Source organism: Vombatus ursinus, unplaced genomic scaffold, assembly GCF_900497805.2.
Source record: "Vombatus ursinus unplaced genomic scaffold, bare-nosed wombat genome assembly UNPS02014830.1, whole genome shotgun sequence".
In the NCBI taxonomy this organism is placed as follows: domain Eukaryota; kingdom Metazoa; phylum Chordata; class Mammalia; order Diprotodontia; family Vombatidae; genus Vombatus; species Vombatus ursinus.
The window spans coordinates 15,224,028-15,248,743 of NW_020954608.1; the positions used below are offsets into that span (position 1 = coordinate 15,224,028).

Here is a 24,716-nt window from a genome sequence, read left to right on the forward strand (position 1 = left end):
AAGATAATGCAGTGCCTCAGACAGAGGAAGGGAGAAAAAAGAAAGTAAGAAATAGAGAAAAGCCGGGGGTAAGAATGAGGGATAGAGGAAAAGAAAGAGAGTAGAAAGGTAAAGAGGAGGGAAAAGATAAGGGGGAGAGAGAAAAAAATCAGACAGACAGACAGATAGAGGGACACAGAGGAAGAAATATATAGTGAGAGACAGAGAGACACATACACACACGGAGGAACACATGCCAAAGAATCAATCAGGTGAGGCCACCGTCTTTTGACTCAGCCTGATGAAACTGATCTCCCTACATTACTTCTCTGACTGCAGACTTGTAGATGGTAAATGGTAAGGAAGTGTGGCTTATTTGCATCTGAACTCCTATAAAGCATGGCACTAGTGGAAAGGATGCTATTGAAATAACATAACGGATTGAAGTCTCTTTTGAGCAGAGCACATTAAAAAGAAAGGGCTTTTTTGGTGCTTTTAGAAGCCTTCATGTTGACTTCTCACACATGTATTCATGAAGTGATTATCCATGGCAAATTTATCAGTGGTTACTTTTTTTATTACAAAAAAAATCAAGGCAGAAAATGGTGTCTTAAGAATCTTGCTAGGAAATTAATCTTCCATGAAGAGTTATGCAAGGGTCTAGACATGCATGAAAAAAAATGTAGACTTGACTAAGAGTTTGAGACAAAAGTAGATCAAGAGAAACAAAAGAAGGAGAAAAAGAAAGCTTAGAGGCAGAAAGGAACGATAAAGTGTCTTTTAGTGAAAACAAATTGGTCATAACGATGGCTTTTATACTTGGAAGGCATTAAAACCCCAATAATGTAAGCTGGACTATTTCGAGAACATCTGCTCTTTCAAAGTAAATTAGAAGAAACAGAAAGATGGTAATAAAAAAGAGTGAACTATAGCACCGCTAGTAAGAAAGGTATCTGCCTCTGCTACTAAGAGAGGATAGGAAAGCCTTTTTTTTGTAAGGAACTGCAGCTTCTCTTGATAATCATTAGATTCTGTCCTGTGGGTGTAAAAATTTACACCAGTTCTAATCTGTGAGCTAAGTCACCAAATTCTAACTTGTGGCAAATTGTTTTCCAGGACATAATTTTCTGAAACATGACTTGGTTTCCCTTCTGTTCCCCTTCCCCTAAATGTACAGAAATAGGATTTGTTCACAAAATGGCAGTAAAAATGGCATCACACCAATGAATTTACTCAATTTCCTAGTCATCCTGAAGCCCGCAGTGAATGAGGCTGCTAGTATCAGGTGTGGACTGTCCCAAAGTGTGTGCCATGGAAATATGTCATGGGTGCACAGTTCTGAATGTTTCAAAGAAACCCTTTAACCCCTGTCTAGATACATTGAGAACAATTTATTTACAACACTTTAGCTCAGTTAAAAGATATAATCTTTTTCTTAGTTTCAGCTTGCTCCGTGCAGTTTGATTTTTAAGGCGATATTCCAGTTTGTGATTGCTTGTCCAGTTTCTTGGTATAAAGTTTGTAATGACACCCAAATCCTTCATGCAGCAGGGGAAAAAATACTAAAGCTACACTGCACTGTCTTTCTTCAATTGTACTTCAGGATATTTTGGTTCTTCCATAGCTGCCCAAGTCCCTAAAATGGAATGGAGGACTTTAGGATCAGTTTTTAATCTCCACGTTGACTACATACTGCTCAGATTTATTGGATGCTCTGCATATCCTCATGGAATATGGTTCCGTGATGATGCTTCCAGGCCTTGATGTCTCATGGATATATGTGTGACAGTGAAAATAAATTAAAACATTGTGAGACAGAACCTAAGAAGAATGTTCTGTGTTGATGTGAAATGGAGGGCAACAGCTGCATTGCTTATCTGCTCATGGCTGAAGTGTCAGATTTCAGTACACTAGGTAACTTGTCAGAACCAGGGATTTTCCAAGGTCCTGGTGAGACAGTTGCCTTCCGAGTTGTGGTGGTGGCATTGCGAGCACTACTAGAATGGAAGTGTCCCTTCCTTGGGAACTCGCCGTGTTTCCCGTCAGGCTCTCGCCGGCTGTGGTCCACATCACTTGCGTACGGGCTGCAGCTATTGCTACCATATGCCTTTGTAGCACCGAGTGATTCGAGCTGGCTGTGATCAGGAGCTGCTGCGGCCTTCTTTTCTGTTGGACCCAAAGCTCTGAGATCCTCTTTCCTCCCGAGAGATCCACCTCTGTTTGTATCAGTGGCCTTGGACCTCCCACGTTGTTCATCATTGGTTCCAGCGTACATCGTCTCCCCTGCTCCCACTTCAGTGACAGTGATCTGTCCAATCACTTTACTCTCCAAGGGGGGCCTGCCACCCTCGGTTTTCTTGGATTTGCACTCAGACAATCCTTTGTTGGATGTCTCTTCATGCTTTGACCTATCAACCTTCTTAGGACTAGCTGATCTTTCTCTTTGCTCCCCTAATCTTTTCTTCTTCTGGCCGTTAGCTGGAAGCTCCTTTGGTTTTCTAACATCGTGTTCCCTTTTGATATCCCATGTTGGGTCTGGGCTTATCTGGTGGGAAGGGTCAGAGGGTGGGGCTAGATGCGATGAAGATAATGGTGAGATTATGTCTTCAAGGGAAGCCACTACTTCCGGCAGACCTGTGGAGGTGGCAGAGGGAGAACCCCAGGAGTTTGGTTCGTCTGTCATGACAACAAAAGAGAAATTGGATAAGAAGCTGTACCAAAGGTCAAACATTTTCCCGCGTTAAAACATTACATTCTTATGCTGTAAGTAATCAGCAGAGATTCTTAGAGAAACTTCTATACTATAGATAAGAACAGGTTCAGAGAAAAACAATCCAAGGGTCTCTTTACCTTGAAATCCCATACAGCTATACTGCCCCCTAACCCCCACCCCATCCCTCTACCATGCTTCTTTGCCAAAAGGGCGACAGTATTGAGGACATACTCTCCACAATGTTCCTGAAGGGAGCTGGGAGTTCTGTATTGCCCCTGGCCTATTCTGATCCTCTCATTAATTCTCTTTCTAGTTTTCCACATGAGTCATCAAATCTGACAATTTGTTGGCGAAATCTTTCTACTTTCATGCATTTCTTACATGTACATTAGACTGGGCAGTATCAATGCTCTCTCAAAAAAGAGGGAAATGACTTTCTAATATTTGGCATCACTAAAAGCAAGTTATCTTCATTTCAACCCACACTTTAAACAAGAGATCCAGTTCTAAAAATTGTCAAAATGTTGTGTTGTCATTGAGCAATTAACCATCTTTCTTAAAAGTTGGTCATATGTCATGGAAGTCCTTGGATCTACCCTCTATTCTGAGATAACTAATGTTAATTGTGGAGCCCAGTTCTAGTATTTTAACCTCAGGGCCTTGTTATGGTGCCTCTGATACTGGAGTATGAGAAGACAAGAGAAAGCATATGGGGGGCAGAGTGGGAAGCTCCTAGCAAGGTATATAAAACCCATAATTCTGGCTACCTCCGTATTTCCAAATCACAGGCATAGGAAAGTATCTCCCTTAAACTGGAGTTTCTCCCATGAATGTTTCCCTATTACATTTTCTCTTGGTTACCATTTAAGCAAGAGGGTCCTATAAGTAAAGATATCCTGGTTGTTAGTTAACCTGCTCTCTCTCATGTTCCTATGCTCATCTTCTGACCATTTTAATTATCATTATCATTTATGCACTTTGAGCTTCTTGACCCCAAGACTTCTTGTGGCTAGGCTGAGTTCTTATGGAAGTCCCATCAACTACCTATTGCTGCTAGGCCACTTGTAGGTATTATGTAGTTTGGTATAAGAAATCTAGAAAAGTAATTTGCAATTTTGGCTTCACTACAAACCAAGACAGCCTTGGTTATCTCAAGGACTATCAACAAAATTTATTTTAATTCACTTGTATAAAAATAAAACAGGATTCTTGGCAGGGATAGGATGGTCCAGAGTCAAAATTAGATTAAAAAAAAAGTTTAGTGCGGCTACTCTGAAAAGATTGGAAACAGTTGACTGTGGCTTTTAAAAGGGCCCAACCTAGGGCCAAGAGAGTAGGTTAGGCACTGGCAGCATCTGGTTGGATTGTTGTGACAGTTTAAATTTTTATAGGATTTCTGTCACATATAACATCACATATAGTCTATTAAATTAGCTGTCTTCAGATTATATTGGAGATATTGGGAAGAGTAGTAATTATTCCCTTCATTTATGGATGGAGGATTTAAAACACAGAGAAATTAAATGGTTTGACCAGGGTTACAGCATGGTCCTTCCAGGATTAAAATTGGTTTTTCTTATTCTTTTTACTTGCTGACAAATATGCCCTGTATTTTAGCTTAAACCAGCCTTGCAGATAGATTCCAAGTATGCAGGATGTGAACGCCCAGCAGAAGACTCTTGGCAAACAGAATGGGAATCTTTGGATGAGTCTACAAATATAATTATCAGTATAAAACTTATCAGTGCTCATTCTTGTCAATCAGATTAATCAGACTGACAGGAAGACACATATCTTTAGCAAGTAGTAAAAGTAGGCCCAGTAAATCTACAAACTCAAATTTTCTTGAAAACTTTGCCAAACAATAATAGGGTGAACAAAAGTTTAGTTCTTTTTCCTTAAGGTTCTAATTTATTTTGGGACACGGTAACTGTCTAATGCACTTAAAAAAACTTATTGTTATAGTAATATCTCCATTAGCAGAAGCAATGGTTTTCAGTGATATTTTTGACAGAAACTTCATAACCAGAAGAAAAAGAGAATATATAGGAGAACATTATAGAATGTCAGATAAGGGAAGGGAAAAGCTATAGAATGAAAGAAAGAAAAATCATTAAATGGCCTAAGTTATCACATGTGCCTAAAGAGATAAAATATCATCCTGGAAAGCCTTGGGATAGAGGGAGAAGAGGACGAAGGCTGGGGAAAGATTCCAGGAGGTGGAAATGGGGTCCAACTTGTTTTTGAACAGGAAAGATGGGGCCTGGGGAGGAGGGGAACTGTCAGCAGTTAGGCCTGTGGTAGAGCTGACTAATTGATGCCAGAGATTCCTTCCATAAGGAACAAAGCCTTACATTGGTGATAAAAGGCTTACAATTCAAAGACTGGGATGGGGTCACAAATGAGTGGGTAGGAATTTCAGTTCAAGCATAACAATTAGAAATCACCTGGTTAACAGATGCTTCCATGTTTGATAGGGGTAAGGAAGCAGAGGACAACTGACTCCCTGAAGAAGAAGAGGGGATAAACCCTCCAGAAGAGAAGAGATCTGAAGACAGGAGGCAAATTTCAGAGACTTCCTTGCTTTGCCTATGGAGAAAATTAGAATCTATGGGGAGAGGCATTTTGGTTCTGCCTTTCTGTATGTTTGACATGAGTAATTTTTTTTTTTAAAAACCAGGATTAATTGGCATAAAGAAGTCTTGTTTCTAAGGGACTTCTTTTTGTTTTTTTTTAAGGCAATTGGGGTTAAATGACTTGCCCAGGGTCACACAGCTAGTAAGTGTCAAGTGTTTGGTCTGAGATCAGATTTGAACTCAGGTCCTCCTGACTTCAGGGCTGGTGCTCTATCCACTGCGCCACCTAACTGCCCCTTTCTAAGGGAATTCTTTCAGAGGTTTCACTCACTCACTTTCCATACAGGTGAACAGGTGAGCTAAGTGATATACCCAAACACTTTACTAGGGAGGTGGTATTATCATCTGGTCCATCTCTTGAGTTAAGTTTTCAACATTTAGCTCTTAATGGTTTCCATTTCCAATACAAAAAGGGATCACAATTATACAGTGATCATAGAGATAAACATATATTCAATGACTTATTCCTCAATTTTAACTGGATCTGAAGGAGATGAAGAATCCATTAAATCATCATGGAGGTCCACAATGATGTAAAATTACAGAATCTATGAGTGGAGAGGGGTCTTGGGGGCCAGTTAGTCCAACCCATGCCTGTAATATCCACTGCAATCATCCATTGTGTGTTTGGAACCTCCATTATCTGCTGTGGCAGTCCATTCTGCTTTTGAACTGACATCAAATCTAAATATCTCCTTTGCAACTTCTACCCATTACTCCTGGTTCTGCCCTCTGGGGTCAGAAAGAATGAGGCAAATCCTTCTTCCACATGACAGCCCTTCAAAAACTAGAAGACGTCTGTCATGTCTCCCACAAATCTCCTCTTTTCCAGGTTAAGCATCCCCAGTTCTCTCAACTGATCATTCTCTGGCATGTTCTACAGTCCTCTCACTATCCTGATTACCCTTTTCTATACACATTTCATCTAGTTTATGCCCAGAACCTAACACTGTACTACAGATACAGCCTGGCCAGGTTAGAGTTTAGTGGGACTATCATCTTCCATCTTCTACATACTTGGGTCTCTTATTGTTACCAAGGACGACATTAGATTTTTTTGGGGGGGTGGGGTGGGTGAGTGGGTGAGGAGGCAGCTGTTGTATCAGCCCATATTGATTTAATAAATTATATATGAAATCATTGTGGAAGCAAACAATATACCAAGATGTCAGATGTATTTCCCTTCACATGCCAATGACAAAGGATATAATCCAAATAAATTATATATTTAAGGTAAACTCATTTATAGTTTTTATGTATATAGTATATAAACTGCCAGTAGGCAATTAGGGAGAGCAGTGGATAGAGCACCAGGCCTGGAGTAAGGAAGAATCATCTTCCTGAGTTCAAATCTGGCCTCAAACACTAGCTGTGTGACCCTGGGAAAGACACTTCACTCTGTTTGTCTCAGTTTCCTCATCTGTCAAATGAGCTGGAGAAGAAAATGGCAAACTACTCTAGTATCTTTGTCAAGAAAACTCTCAAAGGGGTCATGAAGAGTTGGATATGATTGAAAAATGACTAAACAAAAAATAACTGGATAATAATAATACTAATATTTATATAACAGTTCTTTAAATAGCTTACTTCACTTAATGCCTATAACAACTCTGTCAGGTAGGTAATACAAGTGTTATTATTCCCATTTTATACTTGGAGGAAACTGAAACTCAGAGAAGCAAAGAAAACCATTCAAGGTCACAAGGCAAGTAAGTGGCAGAGTCAGGATTCACATGAATTCTCCTCTCTCTGCATCCACCATCCTTAATGCCCCTGAAGCGAGATGTAAAGCCAGCTTCAATAAGTAAATGCTATGCTCTTTATTTTCCTCTGGGGAAAAACTGACATGAGAAAGAAAAGCAACTAGGAAGAGTTAACTTTCACCAGAGCTGAGACTTAAAGATTAATGAAGATGGAGAGCATCTGAAAGGAGAGTCATTGCCCAGGATCCTACTTTATAATTTATCGAGGCTTTGGCAGAATGATAGCATCCTGGGATATCGGTGGTCTATGGTGAATACTTATTGTGGCACTTCCTCTGATAATAGTGGTTGGCACCTTCTCTGCACCTGATAGCCTTGGAGCAGCAGTTCTTAAAGTGTGGTCTGGGTATCCTTGGGGATCCTGAGACCCTTTTAGGAGTTATAGGAGGTCAAGATTATTTAATAATAATACTAAGCTGTTTTAATTTTTAAAGCAGTAAATATTAATAGAGATAATCCACAAAAACAAAAGTTGTTTGGGGTCCTCAACAATTTTTAAGAATGTAAAAAAATCCTGAGACCAGGAAGTTGGAGAACTATTGCCTTAGGTGCCCGGAACACTAAGAGGTTAATTAACTTGCTCAGATATAGGACCCCATGGTCCTAGCTTTGAGACCAGCTGTCTATCCCCACACCATGCTGCTTCTGATGTGGGGTACAGAAAGCTGAATACAATTTAGTCTTTGAGGTCCCATGTAGCTCAAGTTCCATGACCTTACAATCCTCAGGTTCCCGTCCTCAAAGACCCTCCTGTTTAGTTGGAGAGAAAACAAGAAAGCAAGTACAAGGCAGAATACAGTTAAGTGACACAAAAGAAGGGAGAGGGCTACAGGGGGGTGGAAGAGAAGCACACAGATGCTCTGTGCTGTGGGAGATGCAGTGATTTGTACCCACTTCCCTGTCTCACCTAGCTTTGGAGAGAGCCAGCGCAGGGTTTCTTTGTTGACTTAGATCACGTGCTTTAGAACAAATGCCTCAACATACCAAGGAGTCAAATCCTCTTGAGGATTCAGACAATGAAAGATCTCACTATGGCTGTATGGAGTTTTAAAAAGCATTTGATTAAGGAGAGCAAAATGTTACCTTAAAGCTAGGGTTCTTAATCTGAATTCAGTAAACATGTTTTTTAAAAATTATAAATATTTCAGTATAATTTGTTTCTTTTGTAAGTCTATTTTATTGTATGCATTTAAAAACACTGTTCTACTGCCAAAGGAATCCATGACAAGTAAAAGGTTAAGAAACCCTATCTTACTGGCTCTTCTCCAGAAATGTCTCAGCCATGCAAATTAAAATCATGCAAAATTCCTTTAAGAGGTACAACAATGGAGATGATGACCCTCTATTATAAAGTGAGGCATAAAACAAGGAGATGTAGTAATGCCAGATGTATCTGCTACTGTCATGGAGGATTTCTAGGGTAGAGTTCAAATGGAAGAGGGATTCCCTAGAGGTGGTAAGATCCTCCAGATACTGATTTCATCAAGTTCTAAAATATTTAGGAGCTTCCTAGATGAGATCCATAATTACTCCAAAGGTTTTGGCCTAACTATCCAGGGGGATGAGGAATACCTAATGTTCAGACCAGTAGTTTTCAAATTTTTGGATCTCAGGACCCCTTTAACTCTTAAAAAATGGGGATTCCCTCAGGACCTTTCTATAGCAGGTTTTAGCTATTACTATTTCTCATATTAGACATTAAAATATTATCTTATTATAAAAATAGTTTTGACCTCACAAACCCCCTAAAACAGTCTCCAGAACCAACGGGTCCCTTGACCATATTTCAAAGGCAGTTGTATGCTGTTGTATGGACAGATAAAGTTAATCCTTCAGTGCATGGATTATGGACAGATAACGCAGCTGGAACCCAGATTTGAACGGGCCCAGAGTTGAATTGGAGAAAGAGCATAGTCTAATGTGCCTTTGGTAAACTGTAAACTGTTTTAAATGAGCCCAAGTGTCCCCCTGAAACAAATGTCCATTTCTTTTTAATACTGATATTCTTTTGGGGATATAATCTAACTATAAATCATGGAAATATTCGTGTCTGGTGAAATGAAGTTGTGGCTTATCCAAAGGGTAATGGGGAGCTATAATATGGTGGGCATTTAGAGGCTTTAATATCATTGTAGAAGAGAAACAATATAAAGTAGTTCAGATGTGTGACCAAAAAAAAAGATTTGGGCTGATCATGTGTGAGGGGTGATGGATGGACAACCTGCATATTCTGCTAGAACTACATGATATGAAAAGAACGAGAAACAGAGGCTCTTAACGTGAGGTCCATGAATTAAAAAAAAATATTTTAACCATTATATTTCAATATATTTGTTTTCCTTTGTGATCCCACGAGCTTTTTTTTTTTCATTTAAAAACATGATTCTGAGAAGGGGTTCATAAGTTTCACCAGACTGCCAAAGGGGTCCACGACACAAAGAAGATAAAGAGCCTCTAATCTAGTGGAAGGCCCCTAGCAGGTTGTGGGAAGCTCTGGTAGAGGATTTACATGAAGATGTAAGAGGATTTACATGTACACAGTACGAGAGAAAGCGGATGGGAGATCACAGATCAATAGATTGAGGTATATAGTAAAGTGCCTTTTAGACAGAGTGGGAAGGAACCTTAGTGAACCATAATAAGACAGATTCCCCCCAAAAAAGTAAAAACACCAGGAAGCAAACCCCACCCAGGTCTAAGCAAAGAATAAGTTCTGAGTGAGCTAGACAGATTTCAGGGTAGATCAATCAATCAATCAATCAATAAATGAAATATATGGCAATCAATATATCTTCTTGGTCCCGCCCACTCCGGTGAGGAGGGGACAGTGAGGAATGCTGACCTAGTAGACAGTTCAGGGACAAACAACTATTTTTTTCCAATTATGGGCTATTTGCTTAGTAATTCAATAACAACGGCAACAACAATAATAAGAGCTAACATACAGTACTTACTATGTACCAGACACTGTTCTTTATATGTACTGTACTTTACAATTCCTTTGTGTTCACTAATTAAAAAGGAAAAAAACCCTGATGTTTTGATGGTTAAAAATCTTAGGTGGGCTGGGCTGTATCTGGCTCACATCTGGCACTTGTTGCATGGATGGGTCTTAGTCATAGCTTCCCAGGATTATATTTAGGAGCAGATGGGATCTTTCAGGTCTTCTAGTGCCAATACTCCTCCCTTTCCAGTTGAAGAAACCAAAGTCCAGAAAAAGGGAAGTGACTTGTCCAAAGTCAGAGTTAATGACAGATCCAAGACCAAAACCCAGGTCTCTTGGCTTGAAGTTGAGAGTGCTTTCTGCTCTACTTCTCATATAAAGCCCATTTCCTTATCTGATAAATTAGGGGGTTGGACACTAGATGATCTCTAAGATCTTTTCCCGCTCTAAAGCATATGAGCGATGAGCTCTTTAACGTGATCTCTTTGGAGGCACTGAATATATTTGAGATGAAAAAAAGGATTCATTCACTTCCCAAATGAATTGAAATGTTGACTTTTTAAGTTGGATCCTGGTTTGGGTCAATGTGAATGCCAGGGAAGCCATTACTACTGAAACAGAAGGCCAACTAGATGGGGAGAATATTGAGATAGCTTGAGATATTTCTCCTAAATGTCAGCATGCTACAGGAAAATATCAAAATGATTAGGGTGCCTCAAAGGAGAATGATAGAAAGTAATTTGTTGTTCTAAAAGAAAACTTGAAGAGCTGTGTTCAAACCCGACAGGTTCATTTGGATTTGTTCAACCGTCACTAAGATGATTGCTTTTCGTAATAAATATAAACATGAAAAATGCATGGATTTATCAATTAGATCCAACAAATGAAGGATTTCATCCTTCTCTGCTATTTTTGGTGTGATGGTTACAGTCTGGAGGCATTGTTAATGGTCTTGAAATATTTATATTTTTTCACCTTTCTATTACCTCGGAGATATAAACTAGGGGTAATAAACATTATTTTTATTTTTATTAATGCAGTATTGGCTCATTAGGGCCTCATTTTAAAGCATTTTTTCATTTATATAATTATAAGATCAGTCAACCTGCATGAAGTCATAGATATAGAAGCATTACACGGATTGTAAACCTCAGGTTAATGGGAGGGTGCCATGGTAAATTGCTAATAATGACCATAACAAATATTTTGCATTCATAGAATCTGTACACTTACAAAGTACTCTCACTTTCATGATCTCATTTGGGCCTCACAACAATGAAATATGAAACATATATGAAATATATATTTTTTTCATTTTATAGATGAGTAAACTGAGGCCCAGAGAGTAAGTGGCTGGACTGAGTGTATTCAAGTGACAAGGCTGAGATTTTGAACTCTAGCTTCCTAATGTCAGGTTATAAAAAGGACTGTCATGGGAATAAAGATGAAATGTCTCAAACCTTATGAATCTGGACTCATTGTTTGAGCTTCCTGTGCATGTGGAGGTGGGTGTGGGCATTGGTGGGGGGAATGGGAAGAAGGGAGTAAAAGGAGGCAAGAAGAAAGATCTATATGAACTAATGAAAATTTTGAATTGTGTAATACTTGGAAAGAAAAGCAATACAATTTTATTGTGGGTTGAGTGCTTTTGTGATATGATTAGAGGGGTGCTTGAGAAGCCATCTTATTTCAAAAACCCTCCCTAGAAACCTGAAAAATCTAGGAGGTTCCGTCCCTGTGGGTTAACTTCTCACATTTATATATTGATTTAAGGTTTCTAAAGAAAGCTGGCTTGGAAGCCAGGAAGACCTGCATTCAGGTCCCACAAACTCTAAGTTGTAGAGAAGCTGCCAATTTGCATTGATAGAGTTAGTTTTCTCACTGGGGAATCCTCTCTATAATATCCCTGATAAGTGGTAAGTAGCCCAGAGCCTGCCTGAATGCTTTCACTAAAGGAGACCCCTTCATGAGGCAGTCTGCTCCACAGTAGGACAGCTCCAATCAGTAGGAAATTTTTAGTAAGCCAAGAGGATGCTGCTAGGTGGTGTGGTAGAGACGTCACTGGGTTTGGAACCAACTTGCTTGGAACCAGAAAGACTCATTTTCCTGAGTTCAAATCTGGTCTCAGAGACTTACTATCTGTGTGACCCTGGGCAAGTCACTTAACCATGTTTGTCTCAGTTTCCTCATCTGTAAAATGAGTGGAGAAGGAAATGGCAAACCATTCCAGTATCTTTCCCAAGAAGACCCCAAATGGGGTCAAGGAGAGTTGGACATAAATGAAAAAGGACTTCACAATACCAACAGTAAGCCAAAATTTGTATCTCTGATACCTCAGTTTTACCTTCTTGGATCAAGGAGAACAAGTCAAATCCTTCTTTCACATGAGTGCTTCAAATACTTGAAGATACATCACCACCCATGCTTTTCTTCTCTAGTTTCCTTCCCCCATTCCTTGCATGGCATAGCCTCCACAGTTTGCCATCCTGGTTGCTTTTCCTAGACTCATGCTCTCCTTCCAATTCAATTCTGGGCTCAGCTTATTTTTCTACTTGCATTGTCTATCCCATGGATATATATGAATGTCTTCATGTAATGGACCAGCCTTCCAAATGTATGCCACAGTCTGACTAATATTTTGTATATCCTTTCTGGATTGTTAAGCTAATCTCTTTTGTATACTCATAGCTTTCTCTGAGGAAACTCTGTAAGGTTCTGGGGCTTGAGCTACAAACAGGAAGAACTCACTACCTATCAGGAATCCCTTTTCTTTTTGACCTTCATTACAAGACACCCTCCATTGTTTATAATGTATTTATAATTTTAAAAACATTTCAGTTATACTTTAAGATGGAAATATAAAGATAAGCCATTAATACTGAGTGGTTATATTTTGAAGACTTAACAAGAACTTTTTTTTTTTGGCAAGGCAATTGAGGTTAAGTGACTTGCCCAGGGTCACACAGCTAGTAAGTGTCTAGTGTCTGGTCTGAGACAGGATTTGATCTCAGGTGCTCCTGACTCTAGGGCCAAGTGCTCTATCCACTGTGCCACCTAGCTGCCCCTAAGAATTGAAAAATTTTTTTATTGCTATCTTTTGTTTTTATATCACCTGAAAATTTCCCCTATATCCCTCTTCCTCCCCTTCTGAGAGTAATGAATTTTTTAAAAGGAAAAAAGAAAAAAAAGAGGAAGAAAAAAATTGACAAAAAATGGACAATATAAGCAATGTTCCCTGCCCATGGTCCCCATTAACTGCCCCTCCCCTACCCCCCCAACAAAGTGGTGGGCAGGTAAGGAGGACTTTTAGATAGTAAAACAGAAATTAAATTTAGAAAATAAAAAAACCAAACAAGTCATATAAAAGGAAGATGAGAGGAGCTGACCATCATTAAAAGGGATTTTTAAAAAATCTTGACAAAATAATGCACTTTCCTCTCAACAGTATGAGAATAATATCTCACATATAAATAATAACACCACTAGATGTCCCAGTGGAGAGCACCACTCGAAAAAACAAGGAAAGAGATAGAGGAGGGACAAGCAGGCAGCAACTGTCTCTTGCCTTGGGACTGAGGAACGACATTAGTGTCAAGTTTGACAGTCGCTGGGGAGACATGAGAGATTGTGTACTTAACTATTTGAAGCTTACACTTTATCCAAATGTAGTTCAACAGGTTAGGACTGAGAAGTCATAGCTTCAAAGCTTCAGTAAAAGTTTGGAGAGCGTATAGCAAGGTTGGGTGAGGAATAATGTCAACAAATAGTTGAGAACTACCTGTATTGTGTATCAGAGCTTCCTCAAGTGGAAGCCAAATTGGCTGAATGATATGCTTCCCCCTCAGTGGCACCCTGAGGTTTAGGCTTAATGTGTATTTACTGGACAATATAGCATTGAAGGGGTAGTTAGGAGTGGGAGTGGATAGAGTATTGGGCTTGGAATCAGGAACATTCATCTTCATGAGCTCAAATCCGACCTCAGACACTTACTAGCTATGTGACCCTGGGCAAGTCACTTAACTTTGTTTGCCTCAATTTCTTCATCTGTAAAATGAGCTGGAGAAAGAAATGGTAAACCACGCCAGTATTTTTTGCCAAGAAAACCCCAAAATGGGGTCACAAAGAGTCAGACACAACAAAACAATTAAACAACAACAACAACACAGCATTGAAGTGTCATTGGAATGTCATTCATCAGTCATTAATTCTAATTCCAATTAGTTTATCAGATTGTTTTCTATCGTGTTCAGCCAGCAGAGGGCAAAGCTTTGACAGAATAAGAAGTAAGGCAGGTTTTAAAAGACAAAGGGTGCCCCTGACCTTTTGCAATGGATCTCTTCCCTTAGGGTTCAAATAATCGATATCCTCTTAATAAATATATAATGATGATAATGATAATAAAAATAAATAATATTTATATATTATTTACTATTCCCAGTCACTGGGTTAAGCACTTTATAACTATTATTTCATTTTATACTCACAACAACCCTAGGAGTCAGGTGCTATTATTTTTTCCATTTTACAGATAAGGAAATTGAGGCAGAGTTTAAATGACTTGCCCAGGGCCACACAGCTAGTAAGTAACTGAAGCTGAATTTGAAATTGTTTTCCTGACTCCATACCCTGCACTCTATCCACTCACCACCTAGTAGCCTCTAATATTATATTAGATATATTAACATGTATATGTACATACTCAATTACTCCTAAATAAAGGCAGTTCCCAAGGTGATTAAAAAGCAGTTCACAGAAAGATAATCTCCTAGGAGGGAGATTAAAAACAACACAAGGAAGATCTCTGGGGATCTCAAGAACTCACCACCAGAGTCTTTGAAGTAACTTTTATATTTCCTTGCATAAAAGACCCACAGAGGAGTCCCAGATCATCTCAGCTTTGGGCAAAGGTAACACAAAACTGCCCCAGATGTCCTTCAGCCATAACTTCTTTGCGCACAACAATCCTGGTTGATGTGGGAGACTTGGGGGGTGGGGTATAAGTTAAGCCTCTCCAGTTACACAAGTATCTTGGTCCACAAAAAAAGGGGTTGGAAAATTCTAGAGAGCTGCTGCAGAGGATGGCAGAGTTGAGCAAGAAGATGCAATGCAGGGCACTGGGCAGGCAGGTTAAAATACGTGGGCACAAAGTATTTATTCTAAAGAGGATAAAGGATGGAGAAAGAGAAAAATGGGACTGTAGAAAAGACAAGTATTTGCCTAATTTCAAATTTTTGCTGGGGCTGACCTCGTCTTCAGCGTTACGAAGGGTTAAAAGATTCTGACCAGTAGACATGTTGTGGCTTTGCCTTCCTAAGAGATAAGTTCATGGAAACTGGCACATGAATAGTTATTATGAAAATTAGTACAATGACTTGAAAACAGAAAATTTTCTTAAGGTGACTAATCTTCCTTTTGTTATCTTGTTTCCACAGTTAACTGACTCAGTAAACCTTTTTTACACACAAAAATTAAATGATTATGAATTCTAGGATCAAACTGATGCAATTTTATTTTACTGTCAACATTTTAAGGATAACGTTTTAACCCCAAACCCTTTGCAGGGGTCTTGGTGGGCTTCAGAGAGAGAGAGGTGAGCTGCTTTAACATAATGCTAGATTCTATGTCTGGTTTTCCCCTGCTGAGATGTGCTTGACCCTCTCTTATCCCTGAACCTATAACTCCCTCAAAATGCAGACAGCCAGGCACCAAGTCCTGTCTCCCTCAGACTAAGGAGTCACCAGCAGTGACTCAAACAGGATCCCCAGAGGGCTTTTTTTTTAGTATCATTGCAGCCCCTCCAAGTGATGAACAGTGGCTATCCTAATTGATAAATCTCTTGAGAACCCAAGGCTCCTTCTACACAACTGTTTTAAGGCACGCAGTCAGAGCTGCCTGCATTTATAGACAAAAATACTTCAATGCATGGCTTCTGTTTGTCAACTGTTTGAATTGGACTAACCCCAGACCTACTTCCGAAGACAAATTTAATTTCTGTCCCTACCTTCCTCATTCTGCTACCTTTCCCACCACTCAATGGCTATCCTGCCCTTGACTGAGGGGCCAAATGTCTACAATAAATAGGAATAGATGTCTACAATGAATAGGCTCAATCCCTATGCACCTGTTGGCATTACTGAGTTGGAACCATGAGGAAATCCTATGAGGAAATCCAAAGACAAAAAAGGAAATATTTGTTGCCTTTTACATAGAGAATATAACCAGTGCTTGGATGTATAGATTGTGATTTTCTAGCTAGCATTTAGTGATAATTGAGTCACATGTCTATAATTTTGTATGCCATTAAAACATAATAAAGAACTTATTTTATATGCTGTTTTTCTTTTCTACTCTTTTCTGTTGCTATAGTTAACCTAAGACCCTTAGTTTCATTTTCCATGGGAAAATACATTATTTTATTAAGATTTTAAAATTTCATGGAATGATTGTCAATTTTTTATAAAATTCCTTTGATTTGATTTTAGATTTATTATTTCGCTCAATTAAAAATTGATAAAGCTTTGTAGATTTGGTGGGTTGGAAATATGGATGGCCTTAAAGTCAAGAGATTGGAGTTACATTCTTGCCTCAGATAGTTAATTACCTCATAACTATGGGGCAAAAAGTTCAATCTCTCAGAGCCTCAGATGAAAAATGGGTATAATGATACTTCTAGTACCTACCTATGCCATAGTTCTGTTTCTGGGAAACCAGAGGAAAGAGTTTTGCAAATCTTAAAGCACTATTTTAATGTGAGTTGTTATTGTCTGAACCCAGTTTTTCTTGGAAAGCCGTAATTCCTGTTACAGTCTAAAAATAAAAACAGGGCAATATTAAGGGCTTATTTTTATATTTAAGTCACAAAATACAGGTCATCTTAAAAATACACAAAACAGGATAAGCCCACTTATCTTTTGTAATGTCAAAGTAGTGAAAAAAAATTTGATGCCCTAGAGTTTTTTTTTTAACAACTCAAAATTCTTGGGGTGGCCCTCTTCCCAAATCTTAGTTACCAGGAGCCCCAGAGGGTCTTAAGTCACTAAAAGTAATAAAGTAGAAACAGAATTGATACTTGTCTTTTGCTAGTGATTGATTGTATCTTGCCTGAAACTCATTCACAGTAATTTGTTATCTCAACCAGATTTTTGCATTTTAAGCCTTTTATTTTTCCCAATTGTGGACTGAGAGTGTTATCCCTTTCCCCTACTCCTCTATCCTGTTCTCCCCAGAACTGAAAGAATCTCAGATGTCTGAAAGCCGTGGGGGAAAAAAAAATTTTTTTTGGGGGGGGTGGCTCATTGGAGATCCACTGAAATAAAACTAATCTTGCTTAGGTGGCCCTAGAAACAAACTGGATTTGGTGTTTTCAATATTTGTCAGAGGAGAACCACTACTTGGTCTCTCCCCTAACAGATGCCTGGGGAGGCTGATGCTCCAGTACCAATCCTGGGAGTTACAAGGCTAGAGGAGCCTATTTTCTTTTTCATTGGTTTCTTCTAGGTCTTGAGTGTCCCTCCTGCCCATGCACAGATCTACATAATCAAAGGTCTCCTTTTCTGTCCTCGGACTGCCAGCTTTCCTCCCCACTGCTTCCCTTACCTAAGAACAGATTTGGACACTCTTCTCCATCTCCTTTAATCATAACCAAGCTTCTGTGATACCCACTTTCTGGCCCAAGACTCCCAATGTATTTATCTTAGGACTCCCAGATACATTTTCAGGTTTTCTGTCACAAGAGATTCATTTCAGCTTGGATTTAATGATTCTTTTTTTTTTTTAAACAATAACCTTCTTTTTTCTGACACCCTTATATCCCTTATATATTTCCCTCTAGTTATGAACTTTTTGAAAAGGAAATATGTCATTGGAACATATCTTTTTTCATTAATAGCAATTTCACTCAGTCATATAGTCTTACTTTACATGGTAATTAAATTCTTAATTTGATTTGGCCCTTACTGCTGCTTGGCAGTCTCATGATCCATCATGTCCACCCCCTCAGCAGCAATCCCTAATCTTCTTCACACTACCCCTCTCTACTTTTTGCTAGCAGATAGTACCAGTAGTCACATTTATTTAAGTTTACCAAGTATTTTTCCTTATAACAACCCTGTGAGCTCGGTAATACAAATATTAACTGCTGCCAACTTAAACAGAGTTTCTTGCACATAGTAGGCACTCAAAAATTTGTTGAGAAAATTGAGTCTCAGAGAGGAGGCACAGTCACCCAGTTAATAAGTATCAGAGCAAGGAGGCAAGCTGGGGTCTTCTGACTCACTTTCCACCCTATCAGGGTGCCTTTCTTAAGACCTTGTACTTTCTACTTATTAAGAAAATTAAGGTCATTTAGCTTGAACTCTACTCCCTTCTAACTCCTTTCTACTTCTGAATATCTATCTTTATACCCACATCTTCTTTTCATTCCCATTTTTATGGAAGCGGTATCCCTCCTTTCTTTCAAGGATAACTACTGCACTTGGACTCTTTCTTTTCTTTTAAAAAATGAATTTAGGGGCAGCTAGGTGGTGCAGTGGATAGAGCACCGGCCCTAGAGTCAGGAAGACCTGAGCTCAAATCCGGCCTCAGACATGTAACACTCACTAGCTGTGTGACTCTGGGCAAGTCACTTAACCCCAATTGCCTTAAAAAAATGAATTTGACAAATATTAACAAAAATCAATTTTCCACATAAAAAGAACAGAAAGATTGACAGCATATGAGACTGTATATCTGTATTATGTACAGCTTATTTAAAAAAATATATACATATACATTTAACATGATTGCATCAACACTGCCCTGCTTCTTAGTATCTTATTGAACTTGCTTCCACTCTCTTTTGTGTAGTTTGAAATGTTTCATTGATATTCTTTTTTCTTCTTCTTTGTTTATCACTATCTCTCCACTCTTCCCATAAGTATCCACAACCATACTCTGCTAACATCTTCCCTTGTAACAAATTAGCCTAGTCAAACACAACAAATCCACACGTTGGCTGTATCTGAAAACATGTCTTATTATGTACCTCTAGCCCATCTGCTTTCTGCCACTAGGTAGGCACTTTGAGTTATCATCAGTCCTCTGGAGTCCTGATAGGTAACTGTACTGATCAATGTTCTTTAGCCTTTCAGAATTGTTTTCCTTTATAATATTGTAGTCACTGTACAAACAGTTCTCTTATTTTTGTTCATTTCATATCTTTTTTTTTTTTTGCTTTTTGATGAGGCAATTAGGGTTAAATGACTTGCCCAGGGTCACACAGCTAGTTAAGTGTCATGTGTCTGAGGTTGGCTTTGAACTCAGGTCCTCCTGACTCCAAGGCCAGAGCTCTATCTACTGCACCACCTAGCTGCCCCTCATTTCATATCTTTACTCTTGAATTAATGTTCTTCTTTCACTGTTGGGACCTTGCTCCCCCAATTATACCCTCTCCCTTCAGCATCTTCTTTACCTTCCTTTCCCCTGGATTCTTCTCTTCTGTCTTCAAACATACACCATGAAATTTATTTTCTTGACCACATACTTCACCTCATCCTTCCCCCCCCACCCCCAACCCCTGCCCCTGCCACTGAGAGTCTTATTTTTTTCTCTTTTATTTATTGCCTCTACTTCCTTCTACTCTGTTTTCTAACATGAAAAAGGGTAAGGGTTCTCCATTAAGGTATGCAGAGACTCTGCTGCTACTTTATTTCTCTTTCGACAAAAATGAGAAAACCATGGAACTGGTGGATTTGTGGGACTTTAATCCCTGACTTCCTGCCACCATGCTATGTGGTTTTCCCTCTTTCCCCCTTTCCAGTTCTGGACCAAAAATTAAATCAAATCTGTCATTATTTCTTGAAAGGATGAGACGGTCTACTCCCCTAATGCTCCACTTACCATCCCTGTAACTTTCCAAGCCAAAATAGCCCTCCCTGGCCGTTACTCCACTATATGTATTGTCTCACCCATTAGAATACAAGCTTCTTGAGGGCAGACATTGTCTTCTCTTTTATAATTGTATCTCCAGAACTTAGCACAGTGCCTGGCACATAGCAAATGCTTAATAAAGGTTTTTTCAGTTATTCAATCACTCTAACCTTATCCAGACACAAGGTAGTTGTACCTTAGATCTAACTTTTACCTTAAACTTTACAATTTACATGATCTTGAACTCTGAAATTCCTCATTCGTCCTCCACATGAAGGCTTTCCAATTGAAAATCTCAGCCTCAGTCCTCTCAACCTTATTTTTCATTCTCCTAATGACCCCTGGATTGTCCTCATTTTTCCCTGTCCTTTCAGCCCATAATACCCTATTCTGGGTTCACTTTCCTCTCTTCAGTCTTTGTTGTTGTTGAGTCATTTAGTTGTGTCCTGACTCTGTGAACCACAGTACTCCAATGCTGTCAATGCTTTTTTTCTTTTTTTTTTGTTTTTTGCAAAAATACTGGCATAATTTGTCATTGCCATTTCCTTCTCCACTGGATTAAGGCAAACAGAGGTTAAGTGACTTGCTAAACCACACAGCTAGTAAGTGTCTGACAGTCTATTTGAACTCAGGTCTTCCTGATTCCAGGCCCAGTGCTCTATCCATTGAGCCAATAAAAGAAATGATTATTAATAACCAATGATTTGGGGGGATCCAGTTTCTCCTTTTTCTGCAGTCCTTATTTCAAAATCTCCTCAATCTTAGTCAGATTGTGCCCAATTTCACATGGAATTTAATCCCATTGTGTTCTACTCAGGTTTGGGTGAGGATAAATTCTTTGATTAGATTGCCCAAGGCTGGGGGTAATTTAGAAGTAAATGACATAATCAAAGTTTATTAGAATAGGTCCAGCCCCTTATTGTATTTATTCATTCTCTCTCATTACTAGCTAACCAATCATAGTTGATTGCTACCCTCTGGAACACCCACTTTTTCAAGGCCATAAAAGCCTTGAGCCCTATGCCATGAGGGTCTTTGGCATTCGAGAGTGCCACCGACCTTTTTTTTATTAAAATGGTAGCATTATTAGTAAAATGATGAATTACCCAGAAATTATGTCTCTCAAGCTTTTTAACCACCACAGCACCTACCTACCTCTTCACAATCTTTATCCCACAGTTAACCAGTTCAAATATTTACTGTCAGCCTTTTGAATCACTTTACCCATCGACCCACCAGCATTCACTTCCTACCAATTCCCAATTCTAGTTTAGGCCCTTTTCATCCTTCACCTTAACTACACAAATAGCCTACACATTAGTCTTCCCTGATTCCAGTTGCTCTTCTCTCCAACACGGTCTTCACACAACTGCTAAAATAATCTTCTTAAGAAAGTTTTGACCATGTCATTTCCCCTGCAGAAATAAAGCTTCAGTAGCTACCTATTGCCCCTTCTCTAAAATATAAAGTATTTGGCTTGTTATTGAAGGCCCTGTACAATTAAATTTCAACCTATCCTTCCAACCTTATTTCTTATTACTCACTTGCTTGAATTTTATGTTTCAGTTAAACTGAACTACTGGCTGCTGTCCAAGTTTGCCAATACATTTTCTTCCACGCATTTGCAAAAACCTAGAATATAGCCCCTCCTTATCGCTGCCTTTTAGAATCCTGATTTTTATTCAAGGCATATCTTGTTGCCACCCTCTCTTGGAACTCTTCCATGGTCTCTTAATTGTTAGGGTTTACCCCTTTCTCAATTTACCTTGTATTCAGTTATCTGACTTCTTAATAGATCCTTCCAGCAGAACATAGAGTCCTTGAGTGCAGGAACTGGTTCTCTTTTGTCTTTGTATTCCTACCGCCTAGCATAGTGTCTTGTATGTAGTACATGCTTAATAAATGTTTGTAGACTTTCAATGAACTTGGCTTCCAACAACAGCAATTTACTGAAACATTTTGTATCATCATGGATTTCAGTGGTCTCTACTCAGTCTCATTCTGCTTAACTTCTCTGCAATATTTTACACTACTCACAAACTCCCCCTCGGGACTTTCTTTTCCCTTAGTTACAAAGATGTCACAGTATTTTGTTTTTCTCCTACCTCTCTTTTCCATTTTCTTCAATGACTCTTCTTTCTTCTTTCTCTCCCACTCCCTCTCCCCATTCCTCTCTCTTTTTCTCCCTCTGTCATTTCTCTCTCTCTCTTTCTCTCTCTCTCTCTGTCTCTGTCATATCTCTCTGTCTATCTTTCTCCCTCTGTCTGTCTGTGTCCCCCCACCCCGTTCACCATCTCCCTCCCCCCCTCTCCGTGAAGTACCATGCTAAGTGCTAGGGATACAAAGAAAGGCAGAAAAACAAAAGGCCTCTTTAAGGAGCTCCCATTTGCTGAGGGCCCTTGTGACCATCTGGAGGAAGATTTTAGAGTATGGTCTCTTAACATGGGGGTAGATTTCAGGGAGACCATGAACTTGGGTGGGGAAAAGATATATCCTTGTTTTCACTAACCTATGGTTTCCTTTGTAATTCTTTTGTAGTATATTTTATTTTATGCAATTAAAAATCTTGAAATGGATACGCGTGCTAGCTATTGTGCAGAGGTTGGGCCGTCTCCTTATTTGCCATATTCTAGACTGGATGGCCGCTAAGGTCCCTTCCAACTTTCAAATTTGAATTCTGAAGCAGGATGGAGCAACCTGGGTAATCTGCCCCTGAATAGTCAGGCATCCATCGTAGGCTCAGGTGGATAAAATGCCACGAAAGAAGCCAAGCTGAGGTCTACGAACGAAAGCAGCATTGCCTCTGCGTTTGCTTTCCTTTTTGATGTGCAGTTCTACTGTGTAAAAAAACAAAAAAAAAAACCCCAAAACAAAAAACACACAAAAAAACCGAAAACAAAAACAAAAAACCAAAAACCAGCCGGCACAGTGTTGGGTGATGATGATGTGCCTCTCTTTAACTGGGGCTGTCTCTTGCCTCTTGCCTTCCTGCCTGCAGTTTGTGTGATGGGCATTCTAGGACCCTCTCTTCCTTTGCCATCATGTAGCTTCCACAGATGCTCAAAACCAAACTTTATTTTCCACAACACCACAGCTAATGTGCATGATGAAACCACACCATCACTTCCATGTCTGACAACGAAAGAACATAAAACCACCTCAGAGCTGAGCCTGTGTTACTATCCTAGAATCCTGAGTGAGATGAGTGGATGTGGGGAATTATGGGAATGGGAGAAGACATTGAGAGCAAAAGAACAGCATCATGGAAACAGGCTGAAACTAGTAGCTGGGTTATCTGAGTGCTGTGTTTGCCTGGCTTCAAAAGGAGTTTTGTTTGAGCTCAGAGGCAAGTTGCTGAATCTATATTTTTATTTCTGCAACCATGTCCCATTGCTGCCTGGAAACAATGATTCATATTATTTTCCACAGTGCTATAGGCCCTTCCCAGTGGCCCATTTCATTTCATTTTTGTTGGAAAAAAGATAAGCCTTCTTCAAAATCTGAAATGAACTGGGCCCAAACTCGGCTAACTATAGTTGATTCTCTATTATTAAGATTGCTTATCTGGTAGGTGGCTTTTGCAGGCTCGTCCTTGGGGAGAGAAACCCAATTGACATTAGCAAACTCACTGAGGTCGCAGAGAAAGTTATTATACTATTCCTGAGGCTGCTGCTACCTGTGCCTCTGAATATGTGCTGCTGGAAAGAGGTTGCGGACGAGCAGAGAGAAGGAAAAAAAGGAAGACAATTTGAGAAAAGCAATGAGGGAATGAATGGAGAAGAGGAGTCAAGAAAGAAGTATCATGGGAAAGAGCATATGTAATAAGTAAAATTGAGGGAGGAGGGTGATTCTACCTTACCTACACCATGAATTCTGTGATTATGGTCCATAATGGAGCTTTCTCATGAATATTCCTTATACTACAGGAGCACTTTGTCTTCTCTCTTTCCAAACTCTATTACACTAACATACCAATAGATCTAGAATTTCTTGACACAGGTATTCCCACCAGCTAATATAGATGGAAACTCATCTCTTCCTCATCGTGGCATGGAAGTGACCCTGGGTTCTTGAATGCTATGCCAGTGTAATATGAGTGCTGATAGGGTCTAGTGCCCTGGGAAAGCTTCAACAATAGACTGAGTTGGCTTTCTGATGGTTGGCCCAGATAATTAGGAAAAGGTTCATCTGGTTGCTTGGGAAAAAACTCTTTGGTGCTAGAAATCCATGAAACAAAGAGTACTACAAAATGGCCCTCAGTCCTGTGTCACCCTCTTCGGTGCCTGCAGTAAGAGTTGCAAAATAGTGGCAATGGGGGCAGAGGGTAAAAAGTATGACAGTTTTTAGACCACTTGTAATAATAATAATAGTTTATTACAAACACTACCTTAGCTATTGATACTGTAAATGTTGGCTCTTTGTCTAATGATCAACAAGTGAACATTACTGGAGGAAGTGAATTCCAAAAGTTGTCGATTAAAAATTAGTTGTTTAGAAATTTTAACTTTTGCTTTGACTTTTCAAAACATCTTTGGAATTTTGACTTTTACTACTTGAAAAGAAACAAGGTACCAATTGCATATGATTCCTGAACTGCCTAGTGGACAACTTTAAAGATAGAGTGGGAAAGATAATCCAATTCAAAAAGCACTGATTAAGTACCTTCTATGCATAAGGTATTGGGATAAAGAGAAAAGCAGTTCTTGCCTTCAAGGAGCTTACCTTCTATTGGGGGAATAAAACATTTAAGTTCAATTAAGGTTAATTTAAATTAA

The 24,716-nt window shown here is 39.3% G+C and overlaps 1 protein-coding gene across 1 annotated transcript in view; it reads right to left on the minus strand.

Moving 5' to 3' along the window:
* Positions 1 to 2,518: 2,518 nt before the first annotated feature.
* Positions 2,519 to 24,716, minus strand: part of MAGI2 (membrane associated guanylate kinase, WW and PDZ domain containing 2) — a 1,168,341-nt gene continuing 1,146,143 nt past the window's right edge. The window contains exon 21 of the mRNA XM_027838694.1: positions 2,519 to 2,655. Coding sequence (XP_027694495.1) covers positions 2,599 to 2,655 — 57 coding nt within the window. The 3' untranslated portion in view covers positions 2,519 to 2,598. The remainder of the gene's footprint in view (positions 2,656 to 24,716) is intronic.